Source organism: Mytilus trossulus, chromosome 5, assembly GCF_036588685.1.
Source record: "Mytilus trossulus isolate FHL-02 chromosome 5, PNRI_Mtr1.1.1.hap1, whole genome shotgun sequence".
NCBI classification, from domain to species: domain Eukaryota; kingdom Metazoa; phylum Mollusca; class Bivalvia; order Mytilida; family Mytilidae; genus Mytilus; species Mytilus trossulus.
Genome location: NC_086377.1, coordinates 30,240,620 through 30,263,640, shown reverse-complemented (window position 1 = coordinate 30,263,640; position 23,021 = coordinate 30,240,620). Strand labels below are relative to the sequence as shown.

The following is a 23,021-nucleotide window of genomic DNA, read 5'->3' as shown; positions in this document are numbered from 1 at the left end:
ATCTTTTTGAGTTCATTTAATCCCTCTTTGATCTTTAATTTCTAATTTTACTTTAAATTCCTTTATTTGTTTTATACTTTCAAAACACAAGCTCATCTGTGTCTATAAAAACTGGTCAATGAATTGAGTGGTTCATTGAGTGTTTAACCTCTCACTTTGATATGGCTAGCTTCTTTACAGATCTTGCACCAAATGTTATTTTAAACAATGACCTAACATCAGTTATTGACTTCATGAAAAGCCACAAACTACTAGCAGACTCGTGTAATTGTACATGCTGTACCAAACCAATGGAGCTAGAAGCTAGACCAACAAGATGGTTTTGGATTGAGATGCCCCAACCAAAGATGTCAAAAACGCCACACATTCCGCACCATCCGTGCAGGGTCCTTTGAAAAATCCAAGGTCACTCTTAATAAATGGTTGTATGCAAAATACTTATGGAGCCAAGAAAGCAAAGTAAATACAGTAGTAAAGCAAGTTGATATAGGTGAAAAAAACTGTGATACAAATTTTATCAGTACCTACGTGATGTCTGCTCCACAAAACTTCTCAACACACCTATTGCACTTGGTGGACCTGGAGTGGTGGTCAAAAGTGACAAGAGTCTATTCAACCACAAGTCCAAATACAACAGAGGTGGACGACCTAAGAAAGAATTATGTGTATTCGGTCTGGCCGACACATCATTCAAACCTGCCATTACTTACATGGAATTAGTAGAGGAAAGATGCAACTACGGTTTTGCCAATAATTGAAAAGGGCAGTGAAACCTGGTACCATTTCATATTTTGACCAGTAGTAGGCTTACTGCAATAAACAAACAGAACTGAAACTACAACGTGCAACAGTCCACCATTCAGTGAATTTGTTGACCCTGAAACAGGGGTGCACACGCAAGCCATTGAACCTTACTGGACTAAGGCTAAATATAAGTTTAAAGTAATGAAAGGTGTATCATCAGACCTTCTTCCAAACTATCTAGATGAAGAATGTGGGGAGATCGTTGGGCTCAAGTAAAGATAACCCATTCACCAATGTTCACCAACATATTGGCCAATATTTCTGAACAATATTCAGTGTAATTAGTTGAGAAGTAGAAGTGAGACAAACAATACATTATCAGCATTTAGTGCTTCTATAATGAACAACTGTTATAGTGCTCTAACTTTATCATATATATTATGATTCTGTATTCAATGTCTTAGATGATTGTTATGTCAATCATTGCTATTAGATTAATATGAATAAAATATAATTCATCCTGATTTTATCTTATTTCTTTACATATTATATAACTCAAAAAGGAAATATTTCTATATGAAAAACACCCTTAAAATTAACTTGGTACATTATACACCTTTAAAATAATGTCTTCAATGCATCTACAATACTGGTATATCAGTAATGTACCAGTATTGTTGTTTTTTTAAACCAGTATTATGACAGTATTTTGGTATACCAGTATTCCGACCATCAACTACAGGAGATCCCAAAAATGTCTATCCACCATCCCCTCATTTTCCAATGGCAGTCCAAATTAACCCGACCATCATCCCGATTATCCTCTATTATAATAAAAAAAACTACCTATTGTATTTATTGTTAAATTGTTCTTGTCCTGAACATGCATAAACTATTTTCCACTAAACGTTAAGCAACCAACACTCAATCAATCATATATTAATCAATTTAACTATTGTCATTTTTTTTTTTATTTTGTATGCCATAACCATTAAATGTAAATGCGTTTGTGCTAGTAAATATTGCCTATAAATATATGCAGAAGATATCAGAACGGGAATCATCCATAGATCGGTCATGTTTGATACTTGAATCCTAGTAGATTGAGATAGCATTGACGAGAAATGTTATTGAATCATAAACTTTTATTTTTTTTAAATAATCGAGTATTCTCTCGGTAAAATAGTCACAAATGGAAACTTGAAATTATACCTTTTTATGATCATGTATGGTGTGTCGACGTTTTATGATCGTAAACCCCTCTGCTCAACATTATTACCTAGAACTAGATAATAGACCAGTTTTTTTTATACCGTAATAATAGCTCATTTACGACATGTACTTATAATGTACACTTTTCTACCCAGGCATAGATTACCTTAGCTGTATTTGGCAAAAAATTTAGGAATTTTGGTCCTGAATGCTCTTCAACTTAGTACTTTATTTGGCCTTTTTAACTTTTTGGATTCGGGCGTCACTGATGAGTCTTTTTTTTAACGAAACGCGCGCCTGGCGTATTTATAAAATTCAGTCCTGGTATCTATAAAGTTTATTTGTAATAATCTAATCATGTGTTTCATTAATTATAAAGAAAAAAACTATTGCTTAAACAACAGTATTTGGTAACCATAGAAATTCATACTTAATGATTAACAAAAGGATGAGAATTATAACGTACTTGAACCATTAATCATTGATTGTGGGTCGACACAGGGTGCAATGAATTGGTTTCGTTATTTAAAATTATCTTGTCAATTTTTCTCGGGAAATAAGGGATTTGTGAATTTGTGTAGGCACGCATAATGTAATTAACATCCATGCTGATGAAAATGTATGTTCTGATGCTACAAACATGGGAGAGTGAATTTGATACGCTAAAAACGTATATCCTGCATGAGCATCTGGTTGGAAACATTTTAAATGACAGACAAAATCAAACATTCGAATAGAATTTAAATTCTTATAAATTTTGATTAAAGTATGATTATTCTCAAGTTGGCGCTCTTCATATCAATAATTTTTGTTTTTAAAATTAAGAAAGCATCAAAATTCTAACAAAATACCGAAAAGTCGAGTATTATTTTAGTAATCGATACTCGAGTACTCGTTGACATCCCTTAATTTTCCACTGACCCCCTACCCTCCCCCTCCCTTAACTTAATTTGGGAAAAATTGATTGATCAACAATTATGTGCAATTTTGACCCACACGTTTTGTTTATCCTACATCCTACAAGTTCAATAGTTGAACAAATTAATGCATTGGGAAAATACGACTTGAAGAAAGCTATGCCCGATCATTCATTACTAACTTGGGATTTTACCTTGAATTTTGACTCAAATTGCTGTATAAATGCACAGACAAGAGGAACTTCTGAGACAAAGAAAAAATATGATACAAGAAATTTACCGGAAGATTGGTTGTGTCAAGAATCTACTATCGCTGAAATTGATAATGCTATTTGTTTTTTAGAAAATTCAATTGCCGATCAAAGTAATATTGATAATATGTATGAAAATTTTGTGAAAATCGTTAAAACCGAAATGTGTAATAAATTACCGGCTAAAAATATTGTTCTATCAAATGGATTTAATATTAATAAAAGAAGAAGGTGTAAAAAAGAATGGTGGAATGAGGAGCTTACTTTATTGTGGAATGAAGTGTGTAAAGCCGAAAAAGTGTGGATTAAATGTAAAATTAAGCGTAATAAACAGGAGTTGCGACATATATTTGTGAATAAACGTAGGATATTCGATAAGGCCGTTCAAAGTTCTAAACGAAAATATTGGTATTCCTTACAAGAAGATTTAATAAAGTCTTGTGATAATCCAAAGGAATTTTGGAGGAAAATTGGTAAAATAGGAGTTGGTAGTGAACGCCGAAGTTTTATCCCAATGGAAGTGAAATTAAGTGATGAGTCAGTATCATGTGATAAAAATGTAGTATTAGATAAATGGAAATGTGAATTTTCTAATATGTTAAATAGAAATAATCATAATAATGTTGAATATATTCATAGTAATGAAAATGTGTATGATGATTATCTTGATAGCTTTATATCATATGAAGAAGTGTATAATGTACTGTTGTCTTCAAAAAATGGTAAATCGCCTGGCTGTGATGAAATTACGGTTGAACTTTATAAGAATCAAACTGCATTGTTAGCTTTAACTCGAATTTTTAATATTTGCTTTGACTCTGGTAAGATACCTGCTTTATGGTCGAAAGGTATCATTACTCCGATTCCAAAGAGCTCTACTGCAGATCCAAGAGACCCTATGGCATACCGTGGAATAACTTTGGCTCCTGTATCTTATAAACTTTACTGTGGTGTATTAAACTCTCGTCTTACCGTTAAACTTGATGAACTTAATTTTCTTCATGATGAACAAAATGGTTTCAGAAAGGGACGAAATACTATAGACCATATTTCTACTTTGACTACTGTCATAGAAACACGTAAATTGCGTAAATTATCAACATTTGTAGCATTTATAGACTTTAAAAAAGCTTACGACTGGATAAACAGGGATTTGCTTTTTGGTAAATTGGAAAATTTAGGTATAAGTAGTAAAATGTTAAATGCTATTTTTTCACTTTATAGAAATGTATATTCATGTGTAAAAGTAAATGGTAATTTTACTGACTGGTTTGAGGTTAAATGTGGTTTGAAACAAGGGTGTATTCTGTCTCCAATTTTGTTTAACATTTTTATTAATGACCTTGTAGATGAAGTAAAAAAATTAGATATTGGAGTAAAAATTGATGATGAAAAAATTTGTGTACTACTTTATGCAGATGATCTTGTATTTATAACAGAAAATGAGAAAGATTTACAAAAAATGTTGGATACTTTAAATATATGGTGTTGTAAAAATGATTTAGTTGTAAATCTAGAGAAATCAAAAATTGTACATTTCAGAACTAAGTCTATACCAAAGACAAATTTTACTTTTGTACTTAATAATAATGATATGGAAATTGTTCCTAGTTATACTTATCTAGGTTTACTGTTGTCAGAATTTTTAGACTACAATTGTATGGCTAAGGCAGTAGCTAAATCTGCAAGTAGGTCATTAGGTTTATTAATAGCTAAATGTAAAGCTAATGGAGGTTTTCAATTTGATACATTTACAAAACTTTTTGATACACTTGTTATGTCTGTAATTGAATACGGTGCCTCAATTTGGGGTCACCAGGATTTTTCTTGTATTAATGCTGTAAAAAATAGAGCAATGAGATTTTGTATGGGTGTGGGTAAATACACCCCTAACTTAGCCTTATATGGAGATATGGGTTGGATGCCCAGTATTATATCTCAGTGGACATGTATTTTTAGATTATGGTCGAGACTTACTAAAATGTCTCATTGTAGAGTTAATAAAAAGGTTTTCTTAAGGGGCAATAGATGCTGTAATAGTAAATTTAAAAATTGGAATTATAGAGTCAATGTGAAATTTAAAGAAATGGATATGGAGTTTTTATGTAATACTGATTTTTCTATTGATAAAAATACAATTAAACAAATTGAAAAGGAAAATTTTTGTAGATATAAAGAGAAGTGGTACTCTGACTTAATGTACAATGAAAGAAGTAAATTGCGAACGTATAGAATGTTTAAGCAATGTTTTAATAGAGAAAAATATTTATGTATTAATATGCCTGGAAAATATAAGAGTGCATATGCTAAATTTAGATGTGGTGTTGCACCTCTGAGAATAGAAACCGGCCGATATGAAGGCATTATGGTTGACAATAGATTATGTTTTAATGAGCAATGTAAGAAAAATAACTTTATTGAAGATGAGAAACATGTCTTAATTAACTGCCCAGTATATGCAGATTTACGAGCTATTTTATTTAGACATGCTAGCTCTTTTAATTGTGATTTTGTTAATTTGTCTGATGATGATAAATTCAAATTTTTATTCACTGATGAAAATGTGTATTACTTTTTAGCCAAAATCTGCTATGATGTATTATTAAAAAGAAAAGGTATTTTATATAATTGTAGATAATAATGTGTTTTGTAGAAATTTTATAGTCTCTCATAACTCTTTTTAGAGTGGCTCATGTTGTTTTAAATATTACTGTAATTTTATAAATGTATAAATGTATGTCAATTTTGAGGTGAGACTCTAATAAAGTATTTGTCTTGTCTTTGTCTTGATTATATGATGACGTCCCTTGAGCAATCAATCTTTTGATATATATTGCATGTTGATGTTTTTTAGATTTTTTCATAAATTGCATTTCTTTTGTATAATAAGTTTCCTCCCTTTTTCCGATCATTTGCATTTTCTGTTCATGACGACCGCAATTTATTTTCCAAGAATTATTTTAGCTTGATTTTCTCAAACTGAAACAGTAAGTAGTTATGATATCTTCTGTATGTGCCTTGCCGACTATTAACCTATTTAAAACAATATCGGCAAAGACGGCTCCAGGGAGGATTGTGTTGATAAAATAGGGAGGAACTAAAGCATGACTTGAAAACCCCTTTATTTCATTCAGCGCACCCCGTTTTATTAAAAGTTATTGATCCGCCACTGACCGCACAAGATGTCTTGCTTAAACGAAAATTAATCTTGATATCGACTATAACAATTTATTAGTTACTTTTGGTACAAGTCTAATTTGTTTTTGTCCAAGAAAACGATATCTTCTGTGAATTTTTCATATGAATGGTAGCGAGTAATGCCATGACATTGAGTATTATATTATTCATCATTTAAAAGACTTTAATAGCCTTCGTTGTCGTTGATTGGGTGCCATTTAAATAGCCACAGTTGATAAAATCCGTTTGGAATTCTTTGCAATCCATAGGTACCAACATGTTCGAAAGCTAAACCAATACTAGGTAATCTGTGGGTTGTATACGTTTTAACCTAGGTTTACTTATATTTTGTCTAAATGTTACCTATAGGTAGATATTCAAATACACCCATAGAAATGAACTATTATATAACAACTGCCATATTACTGATTGGATCAGAACATTTTAAGAAAGAATGGTTGGTTGAACCTTGTTTTGTTGCAAGCCAAACCTCCGCGCTTTATGGCATTATTTAATATACCGTTACAATGACAGCATAGCATGCAATATACATAAATGCAAGAACGCCAAATATAGTTACATTCACAATGATATTATTTAGTGTGTCTTTCTATATTGTGCTTCCACTATTGTTCATATAAGGTTGAAGGTTTGGTATCATTTAAACATGTTAACCACAGAATAACAATGACTTACTAAAATTTATTAAGACAGTACACAATAAACAGCCTAATAGAACGCCACTAAAAGTGTACCGAGGTTAATTTCTAAACAAATGGATATCAATCTAAATTAGGTTTTTAATTATGTTATCTAAAGAAAAGTGCTCTGTATATCTAGATTAAAGTACACATTAGATTCATTTGAAAGCTATCCAATATTTCTAAAACCGAAGTGTTACTTGTTTCTTTTAAGCTATTATTATTGTCGGTTTTTGATTATATATTTGAAATAGCTGTCAGTAGTTATGTTCGTTTTTTCTTACTTAGGCCGAGTTGGTTTAAGTATTTTAAAAGTGATTTGAGTTAAAGACATGATGCATTTCAATACTTATATTACAATATATAAGTAATACAATGACCTTTAAAAATGCTAACTTATGCAATATATGAATAACATTGACTCTATTGTGATTGTTATTATCTTAATATATATACTATCAGGCATAGTATAATGTTCTAAGTTGGAGTGACTGCGGTTGACTGTTTTCCTTTAACAAGGGTATAGCCAACCAATGAAGTACTCAAAACAGCTAGTGGAGTGACTACAAGTATGAATACAACAAGGCTTATCGTTGTTGAATCTAAAACATAAAATTTTGACAATTAAAATATTTTAAAGAAATCCTATTTTGATTCTCTTTTTGACATATTTGATATATAATATAATATATGTTATGTTTAACGAATAAATGTGTTCACTTCAATATTAATATCAAAGCAGTATTCAGTTTTTTATAAGGCAAATCATATGAATGTAAATAAAGGGCTGCGCTTTAGCGCATAATACGCCCGTTACTCTTTTAACTTGTCTTTTATCGGAAAATTCCCCCTTTTTTAAGCATAAAAATTCATAACAAGAAAATGTGAAATCTGAAATTTATAAAAATTGAAAGGGAGTTCAATTTACATCAATAGATATAAACAATTCACCAAAGTTTCATGGACATTGGTGAAAGCCTTTTTGAGTTATTGTCCGAAGTGTTAAAAATCCCCCTATTTTTGGGAATAAAGCCACATAAATCCAAAACTTAAAATCTGAAATGTATAAAAAAATAAAAGGGAGCTTACATCAATAGATATAAACAATTTACCAAAGTTTCATGGACATTGGTCAAAGCCTTTTTGAGTTATTGTCCGAAGTGTTGAATATCCCCCCATTTTTATGAATAAAGCCCCATAAATCCAAAACTTAAAATCTGAAATTAAAAAAAAAACGAAAGAGAGCTTACGTCAATAGATATAAACAATTCACTTAAGTTTCATGGAAATTGGTGAAAGTGTTTTCGAGTTATTGTTTAAAGTGTGGACGACGGACGGACGGACGGACCGTCGGACAACGGTATACCATAATAAGTCCCGTCCCGGGCGTATAAAAACCTCGACTTCAATACACTTTATATCCACAAGGTAAAAAAAGAATGTCTGAGCTTCTTAACGTTGGTGGTTAGTTTCCTTTTTTCTAAAAGTCGGTGGTTAGCGTACTTTTTTCTAAAATTTACTGGGTAGTTTACTTTTTTCCTAAAGGTTGGTGGATAGTCTAATTCTCTTTTGATCGATGTTGGTGAGTTTAGTTCTCTCATTACAAAATTATTTAAGTATAATGAGTATTTTAAACCGTAGCGGTAAGGTCATAAAAATAAAGACGATTTCGATGAACTAGAGGGTCTTATACATGATTAGTTTGCTGAGCAAAACAAACAGCATTCATCTTTGAATGGAAAGTAAACTAGTAACCATTTTGGCGCTTGAAAGACATACAGAACCCGAAGCGTGGGCAGCAAGGTAAAAAAACTGTAACGATCACAGACAAGGCTTGTAGTGCTGCTCGCAAACCAAAATTAACCCTTATATCTGCTGATGAGCATCAAAATCACGAGAATTTGGATATTTTGTCAATTTGTGGGTTAGACAATGAAAAACAAAAAATTGTTTTGTGTTCAGTGAAAATGCATCTCAATATTCAGAAAACGCATCTAGTACAGAAAATAAATCATAAAATTTTCTGAAAGGTACCAGGATTATAATTTAGCACGCCAGACACATAAGACTCATCAGTGACGCTCAAATCAAAATATTGATAAAGCCAAACAAATAAAACATTATAATACCTGATGTCTCTGTGTTGACAGATTTTTCGTTGTAAAAGCTGTGACATGTTGGTAGACTATTCGGAATCTTGGTATTTTCAAAGGATTCATTCAGCATTAGTGCCATACCTTCGACCATGTGTTGATCAATGTGACAGTGCATAAACCAAACTCCAGGGTTTCTGGCTTCTATTCTAATTATTACATAGCCACCATATGGTACGACGATTGAATCTTTTCTTACAGGATCTTTCAAGTTAATACCTGGGATATTTCTGTAATCTTTCCACGACGAATTTCTCCAGTGTGCGCTATTGCAATTGCTTTCATTATTATGACGTGTTTCGCTGCATTGTATATCTTCTGTGAAAGTAAATTTGCCATCAATAGTTACTACCGGAAACTCCATTTTTAAGACCTCATATGTGTGCCCATGCATGTGAATAGGATGAGAAATAAAAGTTCCCTTACCAAGATTGAGCAACACCATAACGACTTCAGATCCAGATTTCAAGATTAATGCATGGCTACAATGACAGGTTTTCTCCTCATCGCATCCAGTACAATCAGTGTCAACCTCAGATGGTTGTGTTAATGCGGAAACGGTTGGCCAACGGAAAATGCGTCCATTAATGGAAGAATGCCCATCAGGAAACCCAAAGTTTAAGAAATGTAAGTCTGTTTCATTTGATTTTGGTATACTCTGCACAACAAATTTCTGATCGTCTTCAGTTTTGCGTGCAATTAAGGTATCCACGGGAAGACACAACACATTTGTTTCATGAGGATATGTTTTAAAAGGGCAATTTAATACTCGAGTATTGGTATTGCTACTATAGTTTTTGACAGGTAAAGAATTGCTATTTGAAACATTAAGGAACCCAAATCCAATAGAAGGTCTAATTATTAGATTGTGAGTCGAAAGGATGCTTATGGTAATGTTATATATTCCCGCCTTAGCATAATCAAGATCGAGTTCAAAATCATAACGTTCAGCAGGATAAATTATTATTTTATCAACAACAGTCGGAACAACCTCAAAACCATCAGTTTCTGTTACATTTAACTTTAACCCAGGTATAGAATACAATAGTACATCTTTTGAACCTACTCCGATGAGTCTAAATAAACATCGGTCCCCTTTATCAACATAAAATGTTTCTAAAGGTGCAGTGATATCTTCAAATTCTCCCCTGCCGTTGATGAGAATCGAATGTGGCGATTTATCCTTCACATTTGCATTGACCAATGCCATTGCATCATACAGATGATTCCATTCTTGTATCTGAACAATATGCTGGAATTTAAATGGTACTGGATCCCTTTTTCGAAGAACGATAAATGCACCATAAAGACCCATATCTCTCTGATTGCCTACGTGTGAGTGATACCAGTAAGATCCACCAAACGTCGGTTTAAAGGTATAATTAAACGTTTGAAGAGTCACGGCTTCATTTAACAAATGATTTTTAACTATAATCGTTATTTTCTGGTTCTGGTAAATGATAATAGGTGGTCCAGGCATGGAACCATTTGCAGTAAGAAGATACCGTGTATGATTCCATCCGTCAGCGGTTATAATATCATCTATAGGGACCGGACCGTTTGTACTAAGTGAATATAGTTTCCTATCTTTGGCGTATACCTGGCTAACTGTTTCATTACCATTCATAGTAAAGGCAGATTTTATGTCAATAGATGTAAAACAGTGATTCGAAGTTTCATCACAATGAAACCCAGCTGTAATACCAATCATCCCATAAAAGATGAAGAGAAAAGCCTAAAAATATACAGATCAAAAAATATGTCAAGCATTTTTTTCATGAAATGTCTTGGAATGTTTAGATTAAATTCTTAATATGGCAAAATTGATAATTTGCTAAAAATCACAGTTTGTTTTGTTTGTGCTGCTGATTAACCACTTAATTAAAAATATCTAGTTATATAGAAATATGGAGATATGGTATAATTACCAATGAGATAACTAACCACCAAAGTTCAAACGAATTGGATGATTTCAAATATAGGCAAACGTACGGCATACATTTTATGTTAGTCATTGAGCATATTTTTCATTCCATGTAAAAGAAAGTAAAAAACTACATTGCCTTTTTGCCGTGTAATTATTAAATACTTTTCAATTGCTTTGAATTATATTTAAATGACTGTATGGAAATTTAAAACATTTTGGCTCTCCTGATGCAACTTGTAAATTTAAACACTTCCTTTAGCACCCACTTTTTACTTTTTTTTGTCTTAATATTTTTTTTTTTAAAACATCTACCATAATGAAAAAAATAAAGCATTTCTCAAGATATTTAATTAATTGTTATACATGTAGCATGTATGTTAATCTTTGCTTGTGTTTGGATTAATTATTTTTTCACATGTTTACATTTAAAATTAAAAACAATTAAAAACAATACATATTTATTCAACAAAACAATTTGTGAATCTAGATCTAACAATAAAAAATAATCTTAGGCTCAGGTTATTCCGTCCACTTAACTAATTATTAAGTACAAATTTGTCCCTTGATTAATATACCCAACACTTAGAACAAAATTTTAAATACAACCGTCAATTGAGTTCAATATACTTGACAACATTTGACGTGTTATAAAAAAAACAAAAACATAATAATACAAAATATTTTAATCTGGACCTTTATAGATTTATATATAAATATTTATATATTGTTTCCAATAAAATTAAGAAATCTAATGGTCATAAAATTTAACAATGATGTTTGACCCTGGTATCTATCTATGATGAGTTTATTGATAGAGGCCAAAAGACACAAAGTAAGACATTGGTATTGCAAAGGGTGCAAGAAAAATATAACGATGGTTTTTGGTTAGAAATGAACGCACCATGTATATATGTTTGTATACATTTGTATGTAAAAAAATCTGTTCTGGCCTGTTTTTATTTTCATGATTTTGTTCTAAATGATATAACTTTTAAATGTATTTTGATAAAAGTAATTAAAATGTAAATAATTTCTTTTGACAATCAATTTGATTATAAAGTAACTCCTTACATTTAAAACAATGTAGTTGGAATGTAATTAAATACGTTGGCATTTTTCGTCTTCAGCTCTTTATCTTTTCCGCTACTGATCTCTTTTTTAAATTTTAAAAAAGAGGAGCGAAAGATAATAGAGGGGCAGTCAAACTCATAGATCGAAAATAAATTTTAAACATTTATAAAAAAAACAAGTTATGACTAAAATATCGTCATGAGTTTATTTCAAATATTAAATAAATTTGTATACTTCTTAACATTTACTTAAATAAATTATTAAATGAAAACATACCATCATTTTCTACTTGTTCGTAAAGTCTGCTTGCGCTATTAATGAAAATGAAGTCTTGGAAAATTAATAAATGACACTCAAATTTATAGCAAATGGTCTGACTAAAATACAATATTATCGATTTAAATACTTTTTTCGTGGAAAGCCTTTTCTTTTTTAATTTTGTGAAATGCTCAAGCATTCTAAGAAATTTGGTTATCTCACTAGGTTGTTATCGGGTCAAATATTTATTACTCAAACGCGATTTTTCTCGAGACCTGCTGTGGACCGATAATTGATAAAGACATACACGATACCGTTGTTGTGAACGATATGAATACATATGCCTTATTTTGTATGTTTGTTGTATGAATTAATTTCGCCATTTTAAATATACGCTTCATATGCGACATAAAAAATTCAAACAAACAAATATTTGTGTAAAGAAAAATGAACAGAGATTGTGATTGTAAAAGTCGCACGCTATAACCGAAGATTTTTTTTTATATTTGACTCTACAGGTATTCTACCGACCAATAGTTGAACTTCTAACACATTCGGGAGTCTGTTTTCGCAGTTGCGGCTACAATTTGAAACGTAAACTGCATTTTATTGTCACATGTACCAAATTTCAACATGAACTCACCGTGAGAGGGAATGACCTTAAAATGAAACGAGCATCAATAAATTACTTTTTACAAACAAACAACTCCCATAAATCACATCAATAATACAAAATTGCTTTAGATTGTGATGTATTTTAATATATCCCAATCTCGTTATAGGTTTCTATTCAACGGAATATCATAAATATGTAATGACAAAATTATTACAATTAATAAGTAAATGTATACTTTTTCTGGAATTGAAAGTGATAAGTTTTAAATTTATAAGAATTTTTTATATTGAATTTCATCGAAAAAATATGTATGTAGGTAAGACTTATATTGTTATCATGATTAAATAAAAGACATGCTGACGGATTGTTTAACGTGTTAATCTTACATTAACCTATTGTATTCATTACTTTGATAATAACAATCAATGTCTGTCGGAATTATGTCACAAGAATTGAGATAATCTTCTAGATTAGCAGACATTATACATTTTTCTAAATCGTTTTAGATGTTGCATCTATTTTTCGTTTGCACAATGATCTTTATAAGTCCGATAGTAAATTTACATGTCAATTTATGAAATATCGCCCTTTAAACCTGATGACTACTCAGAGTTTATGTCAACACTTATAAATATGAAGTCAATTAAATGTAACTAATATATTTTTATCAAGTATACCACTGTAAAACTTTTCCCATACTATAATATGTATAATTCATCAACTATTTGATTAAGGAACATATAAAGTATCCTATAAATTTAATCTAATGCAATATAAATGGAAACTATCAGAGAAGCAATATATTTATGAAATATAGTTCAGAAAGATATATAACACACTGTCAATTTTGAAACACTCTTGACACATTATTATCTTTTTTTTTCAGAGAAGTAAAATGACATGCTATATAGTCAAGGGTACATGTATGTATAGCACTATGTCATCACTTGTTTACCTTATTGGCCTTTACATATACCATCAATAACATATTTTGTATATCCCCCACGTTGAAGATATGTTATTTTTCAATGGTACAAGTGTAATACCCTTATGTAATATGTTTTTCTTGAATTTTCTTTTAAATATTTCAGAAAAATGAAGGTTTCAGAAAAAAGAGCACTCCGTCATAATGGGCATAACTCGTTAAACATATATGATCAGCTCTAATTTTCGAAAAGACAATTCTGATCATTTTCGAATTTGTCGCAGATATTGCTTATATTGACCTATAATTACATTTCCATAAAAATCTAGCAAGGATGATATACAATTAACAATGCAAATGTCTATATTTAATGAATTTATCGAAGTTTCAATACTTTGAACGGCATTGATTTATTTCGAAAATGGCGGACATTGGTGATAACAAATAAAGGCAACAGTAGTATACCGCTGTTGAAAACTCATAAATCCATGGACAAAAAACAAACCAAAACCGAGCGAAACGCATTAAATATAAGAGGAGAACAACGACACAACACCGAAACGCAACACACACAGAAACGGGCCAATCATCAGACAAAACACCACGAGAATAACAAATATAACATGAAAACCAAATACATGAATTTGGGATAGACAAGTACCGTGCCACGTCTTATCTCAATATCTCAAAAATAAGAGAAAACACAAACGACGCAACGTTAAAATGCAACACACAGAGAAACGAACAATAATATAACAATGACCATCTTCCTGACTTGGTACAGGACACTTTTAAAGGTGAATAAAAGTGGTGGGTTGAACCTGGTTTTATGACATACCAAACCTCGCACTTTAATGGCAAAGTTAAATATAACATTGAAATGACAACATAATATTACAGGACTACAATACAAATAAATAGAACATATTAGACAAAGAAAAACATGATTAATAGATAACAAAAAGCATCAGGTTTAAAATTCAATACGCCAAAAACGCGCCTTGTCCACACAAGACTCACTAGTGACGCCCAGATATGAAAGATCGAAAGTGAAAAAAGTACAAAGTTGTACAGCACTGAAAATCAAAAGTTGAAAAGGTTTCGCCAAATACGACATTGTTGTTATGCCCGGGATAAGAACATTCTTATTATATAGAACAATTCATGCTATTGCAAACAGTAAATTTTATCAAATGAATATGAAAGAGATATACACAAAGAAACTGAAGTATTAACTAACTACAGAAAACTAAACCTGAATACATAACGCCTAGATATAAAAGATCGAACGTGAAAAAGGTACAAAGTTGTACAGCACTGAAGATCAAAAGTTGAAAAGGTTTAGACAAATACGGCATTGTTTTTATGCAAGGGATAAGAACATCCTTATTATATAGAACACTTAATGCTATTGCAAACAGTAAATTTTAACAAATGAATATGAAAGAGATATACATAATGAAATATAATTAATGAAGAGGAGGTGATTAATTTTTCTATCCGGCACACCTAAATATATAATAAGAAGACGTCAACAACATTATAATATAGATTTCCTAAAATTTGTGCATTTAATTACAAAAGAAATCATCAGAAAATGTATATACCAGGACTAAATTGTGTATATAAGCCAGACGCGCGTTTCGTTTACAAAAAGACTCATCAGTGACGCTCGAATAAAAAAAAGAGTTTAAAAGGTCAAATAAAGTACGAAGTTAAAGGGCATTGAGGACCAAAATTTCCTAAAAGTTTGCTAAATCCATCAAAATCATCGTTTCCTCAAGACTGCACTCGCAAATGGTGTCAAGGGAGAGCCGAAAATTGAGTTACTGAAATGTTCATCTCAAATGGGAATCGAACAAGGAATATTTGTGTTAGTGCTCTAATCACAGTTGTACACATTTTTTTTTCTAAACGCCTTTCAGACATTGGACTGTTTTTTAGTATGCATAGTTTTTTTCCCGCTATACTGTTTTGTTTAAGTTCAATTTGTGTTCAAACATTGTTTTCACTGTTGTAACATGTATTAAAATGTGTTTCCAGTCGAACAAAAACAACTCCTTCTCGTTTATAATCAAGTGGTTGGGCGGGGGGTTTCACTAATTTTATACTTTATTTTTTATCTTACAGGTTATGGAAAGCAAACCTTTTAATTAAGATACAAATGTTGAAAAGGCCTTTATAAATCCACCAGTTATATCAGTGGAAGACGCTCTGGTCTCCCTTTCTAAGGAGGTTAAATTAAAGTTGAAAATTTGAAGTGATAAGCAGAATAAACCATCAGGAAAAGATTTTGTCTACTTTATTAAGTTAAACATTAAATCTTTCTTCCCCAAATGATTTAAATTTGTAACAAAACTAAAATCTGTGTTTGACAAGAATATATAAACTATATATAATTTGCGAATGTCTGTGTAGAATATGCACTGATTATTTCATGCTTGAAATATACAAACTATCAATGTAAATTGATATTCTGATATATTATAATAATGTCATCATTTGTGGTAATTGTTTTATATTTTGAACATAAATTAATGTCAACCTGAGTGGGTTTTGTTTGTCATGTGTTCACCACTGCCTGATTCTTAGGTAGACTAGCACTTAAATTAATACGTATTTGTAATGAGGTAATATATCCCCCATGTGCAAATCAAACGTTTGCCTTTTTGGGTCTATTCGTCTGTTAGTGTTAATTTAATAAGTTTCAGGTTTCGAGTTCGATTGATATGGTACAGCAATAACACCAGTGTATACATAACTAAAATATGTTGCAACCCTTATTTCAATTTTTTTTTCTGTTAAGTCTTCACGTGTGTATGCAAATCAACATTCAAAACATAGAATACTAAACATTTCTGGAAATTGAGCATCGACAGCTGTGACGTTATGGGGAAACCAGATTGAAATGCAAATGCCTGAAAGAACAACACATTGCAAAAGAAAAAAAAATTGAAATGAGTGAATTTAGAGGCAAAGTTAAGACGAAATCAACCTCGACAACACACATCACGGTTAGTTTAATAAAGATATTTTCAATGATCTATAGGAAAAGATCAGTGTGTTATTTCTAGATGTCGTATTGGTCGTACTAGAATAACACACGAGTATCTTTTAGAAATGAAGATGAACCACAATATGTACCTTACAACTGCAAGTATACTATTAAACATGTTTAATTTAATTGTATTGACTTTGCTGGTATTCGTAAGCATTTCAATGTCAATAGTATGTATGATTTATTTAATAATGTTTCATTTACAAATATTGTTGCATTTTTAAAAGAAATTGGAATTTATTATAGAATATAAAAATGTTATTATATTTAAGTCGTTTTTAATTTTTATCACGTTATCTTACTGTGGATTTTTATTTGTAAATAATCAATTTGCTTTAGTCTAGAATTTTAGTATATTGACGGACTTTTTGTCTTATTTTAAAAATATGCTTTCAATTGTAAAAACATTCGAATTAGCTCTTGCCGCGATATAGCCTCTATGTGCTAATGCGGCGTAAAGCAATCAATCAACAAATCGAGGATGTTCTGATCCAATCAGGAATGTGGCAGTTGTTATCTCGTATTAAATTTCTATGGGTGTGTTTGAATATCTACCTATAGGTAACATATAAACAGAATATAAGTAAACCTTGGTTAAAACGTATACAACCCAAGGTTTAACTATTGGTTTAACTTTAGAACATGTTGGTACCTATGGATTGCAAAGAATGTGGCTATTTAAATGGCACCCAATCAACGACAACGGAGGCTATTAATTCATTTTAATGATGAATGTGACTCAAATAATAATCAATGTCATGGCATCACTCGCTACCATTCATATGGAAAATGCACAGCAGATATCGTTTTTCTTGGCCAGTTATTATTCATTTGTTTGTAGTGTTTAAGCTTTTGAAATGAAGTTTTCGAATGACGATTTTGATCCATTTGTAACTTTATATTTAACAGTTGACAACAACAGTTAAACTGTCTTGCAACTTCTATGGTCAGAGAAATTTGACAATATTTAAATGCATGTATATACACGTATAAATTTGTGTTTATACAGGTTGGCAACCATACTCATCAGTTGAATCAGGGGTTTATTAAATCTGCTGGCATAAAAGACAGAATGATGCAATCAGTATCCGCGGATCCTACCAAAACTTGCAGAAAGGTATATGATGACGTTGTCGTAAATGCTGGTCCTGACAGAAAGAATATTCCATCATATTCCTCAGTGGAAACATCATTGGAAAGACCGCGCGCACGTGAAATACCTCATGTACTACATTATATCAATGATCTGTTGATTGAGGGTCATTGGAAAAGAACGAAAGATGGTCAAAAATTCCTGAGTCTTATTAATAATAATTGGGGTATCGCTATTTTTTACAACAAGGCAAGCACTTCGGTGACTTGGCCAATGCAGTGACATTTATCTAGATGGTACATTCAAGTTGGTACCACGTCCATATAAACAGTTTTTAACTATACATGGTGTTTCCCAAGATAGAGTAATACCTTTTGTTTTTGCACTAATGACAACCCGCGAGGTGGGACATTATAGACAAATATTTTGGATATAAAAAAACAACCTGGATACCTGAAAAAGACATTGGTGAAGGTTTGTTGGTTGACTTTCACAATAAACATACCAAAGATGGAAAAATAAGAAAAAGAAAACATATGACATGTTTTCAAAATCAAAAACATAAAGATTAAATGAGAAAAATATAGAATAAAAATCAAATATTAAGCTTTAGCTATAAAAATTAGGAGGAAATAAAAATTAATCCTATATAGTCAAGCGAAATGAAATTTGATAAGGAGAAATGGAAAAACTATAAAAGGAAAATAAGAAAATCTTACCCCAAAACTATGCGCATAGTAAAATATTGAGGGAAATAATGTGAAATAATGAAAAAAAAAAAAAAAGTATGATTTGTAGAGTGACCAAATACATGATAAATTTCATTACGGCAAACAAAACTAAAATTATAAAAACTAAAACAATATTTGAACTTTCTTTGTTAGAATCATGAGAATAAATCAATTTAGGTAAAACTAAAAAGATAAATTAGTGCTTATACATAAGAAAAACGTACGATTTCTAATGTGTATATCTTGGATCTAACAGACAAAAATTCTCTCGTTGTAGATAAAAAGACAGGTGTCTGCTTTGATCAGCCCAATTGCCATTTTGTTTTGGATATTCATCATGTTAGCAGCTTTCATTCAGTTAAGTGAAGCAAAGTCTACTCATAAACAAATTCTAAAACTTAGTTATGGCATTATATTTGAAAAACAAGGTAGAATTCATTTTGGAAAAGATGTCTGGAAACATACCTTTCAAATTAAAATGCCAATAAAGAAAGGAAGTGTAGAAATTCAGCAATGTAAACAAAAGCAAATATGCAAAAGATACAATGAAATGATTGTACAACTAGATTTGTTGCAAAAGCAAAATGTGGTTAATTAAAATGAAACCGTAAATGTGATAAAAGAATTAATACCAACCAACAAACCAACACTAGTCAAAGGTAGAAGAAAATCTAAAAGAGCAATCTTATCTTTCGTGGGGCAATTATCAAAAACTCTATTCAATACAGCAACTATGGATGATGTAAACCTATTAGCAAGGCACATAAATGCCCTAACTACTAGAACATTAAAGTTAACAAATACAATGGCTCAACATGATCAGCATGAATCTTCATATATGGCTTCTGTGGATAAAAGAATTTCAAACCTAGTTACGCAAATATCAGACAATCATAATGAAATTAATATGATGCAAAAATCTGTATTAGGCAATGTCAGAGAAGCAGAAAATTTATTTCTGCATCTTCAAGCAAAGATAATAGAATCATTTTCTTTATCTTCAAAAATTAATCAGCAACTGGAACAATTGAAATTGGGAATTTTTGATTTAGTACAGGGAAAATTGTCTCCCTTACTAATAAAACCTTCAACTATAACCAGCACACTAAACAGGATACAACAGGTATTAAACACAAAATACCCAGGATTTTATATTTCGCAAACTAGTCAAAATTTTTATTATGATACCAAAAATTTTGTATTTTCAAAACATAAATCTGATATATTTGTGATGTTAAACATACCATTAGCATATAAAATGTCAAAATTTGACTTGTATAAAGTAACGTCTTTGCCATTTCCACATAATTCAACAACTCATGCTACGCAATTGTCAAATACCCCTAAATATATAGCTATTACAAAAGATAAACAATATTATATAACATTGTCAGACCAAGAAGTAGAAAAATGTACCAAATATAATGATAATTTTCATTGTCAGTTTACGAAATCATTTTCAACTAGTATAAACTCATGTTTAATATCAATATATAATAACCAAAAAGAGAAGGTAAACCAATTGTGTGACTTCAGATTTTTACATGATGTAATAAAACCAAAAATTGTTGCATTAACACAATCATCTGTAATAATATATAAAACCCCACAGTTAAATATGGATTGTAATGGAAAACAAATAATAAAACAAGGTTGTGATTTTTGTATAATTCAAATCCCATGCAGATGTTCTATTTTAACTAAAAACTTATATATTCCACCATCATTTACAAATTGTAAAAGATCAAATAATATAACTACTATATATCCAATAAATCTTGCTTTATTACAACAATTTTTTTATGCTAAACAATTAAAAGATATTCAACCAAATTCTACATTTAGTACATTACCAAATATTGCAATTCCAAACTTTAAAATGTATAATCATTCTTTTTCAACATTTTTGTCAAATGATAGAAGAAGTCATTTAAGCCTTACAAAAATGGCTGAAGCTACAAAACAAGAAGGCATGGTTTTCCATAATTTGGCAGAGCCACTGCTAGAAGGAATCATAAATGTTAAAGATAGTTGGCCTGATTTAAATGGTATTTTAGGCATGATAGGAACAGTACTAGCATCCATATCATTTATTTTTGCTATATGGGCATTCTTTAAAATAAAAAACCTAACAACAGCAATAATAATACTTCAAGGATCTTGCCATGTAAAAGCTATGACAGCACCATCATTTATTTATAAAAACATTAAAACAACAACATCAAACCCAATTTCATCAAATTTTTTCAATGAACTAAAATTTAATCATATTTTGGTGGCCATCATTGGTATTTTGATTGTCATTGTGGTTTTTCTTGTACTATACAAAAAGAGGAAAAGTTCTCAACACACATTTATATCATTAGAGATAACCACAGGTTCAAACTGCTTAACTCTTCCCCTTTGCAAGCTACCACTATGTCCATCATATTGGACTTTTTCAATGCCACCAGAAGTTGAAAGTCTCAGTGTTTCTGGAATTTTTAGACCTAGTTTACATATTAATTGGGAAGATTTTATCATAACAAATACTTTGACACAAAAATCTATAGTAGGTCATAAAAGTATTAAAATTTCTTTCTGGGAAGCTTTACGCTTAAAACAAATTTTAAAACAACCATTTTTTGTTTATATTTTATTAAAACACAATAATATGTACAAAATCATAAACGAGCCTTGAGTTTTGTTGATAATTGCCTGAACATGAATATTTTCTATCTTGTCATCATATAAATAATATATAGTAAGGTTAGGATTGTGAAAAATGGCACCGGATTATTAAATGACATTAACATTAGTGGAAATGAGGAATTCGAAGAAATGAAATATATGTGAATATTGAAGAATACTAAGGAACTACAAGATGTCATGTGTTATACGTTCAACATAGAAGGATAGGATTCATTAACATCATTATTTTGTGTGGAGAAACCAAATGTGTAGATATAATTCATGGATATTGTTACAAGAAATAACCGAATATAATGTATTTTTCCGTATATTGCGCGACCTTGTTACCTTTATACAAAAATTATCTCGTATTCTGTTTTTACTTATTAACAAAAATGTAAATGTGTTTTATTTGTGAAAATGTATGATCATATATATGTTACATTATGTTTGAATATTAATCATATGTTGTATTATTTTGTTATAGATATTTAACCATAGTTACTTCTTTTCATCCAGTAGAGGACGTGGAATCAAACAACATATTAATTGCAAAGATTTTTTTGTTAAACCAGGTGCCAAACTTTTTGATCTTTGTGAAATTGCATTTCAAAAATTGAAAAATATAAAAGAAAAGAAATTAGTTTACATTATGGCAGGAATTCCTGACATTTGTGTTAAAGACAAGGACTACAAGAAAACATATGAAGAAGTATATTTTGACAAAAAAAGTGACAAAGTCATTGAAATTAAACATGCCTTAGAACTTATTACAGAAAGGTTAAGTAAAATAAATTGCTATATCATTTATGTTCCAATTACAACAATGAATATTGAAAAATGGAACTACCATAGACTTTATATAAATAAAACAAAATTCCTTCTTCATACAGAAAACTATATGAAAATGCAAGACAACTTAAATTGGGCTGTTCATCAAATAAATATATATATTATAAGCCACAATAAAACATCTGAATTGGCAACTCCATTAATACAAGCATATGTACACAAATCTACTGGATCAAAGAAAAGATATGCATATGCAAAACTGGTGGATGGTGTTCATCCATCAGAACAATTGATTCAATCATGGGTAAAACAAATACAAAAAACCATGAGTGAAAATGAATCCAGGTTACAAATGTAGAATAGATGAAAATTGATGTACATGTATATATGTATATATGTTATTGGTGTAATTTTTTTTATATAGAAACAGTAACAATGAGTATTTTGATGTTATTTTATTTAGCATACAGTTAACTTTGAGGGACCAAAGTTTTTTTTGTCCGACAGGGTATTTGTGACGTAGAAAATATTCGTTCAAAATAGAATAGAAGAATATTTAATAAATGAAAGTATATTCAATAGATAGAACAAAGACTTGTTAAATTTACAATTAAATAAAGAGGTTCATATTTTAAGAGAAACATAATAAAATTGATTTAAAAAGTTTTAAACCAAGTTACAACACAATGTTATGTAACAGGAAATTATAGAAAACATTATCAAAA

At 30.5% G+C, this 23,021-nt stretch overlaps 1 protein-coding gene across 1 annotated transcript; it reads right to left on the bottom strand.

Annotated features, from left to right (window-relative positions):
* Positions 1 to 7,479: 7,479 nt before the first annotated feature.
* On the bottom strand, positions 7,480 to 10,866 carry LOC134717846 (uncharacterized). The gene is made up of 2 exons (XM_063580341.1): positions 9,132 to 10,866; positions 7,480 to 7,604 (listed from the first exon to the last, which is right to left on the bottom strand). The coding sequence occupies exons 1-2, from the start codon at positions 10,864 to 10,866 to the stop codon at positions 7,480 to 7,482; spliced, it is 1,860 nt and encodes a 619-aa protein (XP_063436411.1).
* Between the last annotated feature and the right edge of the window lie 12,155 nt (positions 10,867 to 23,021).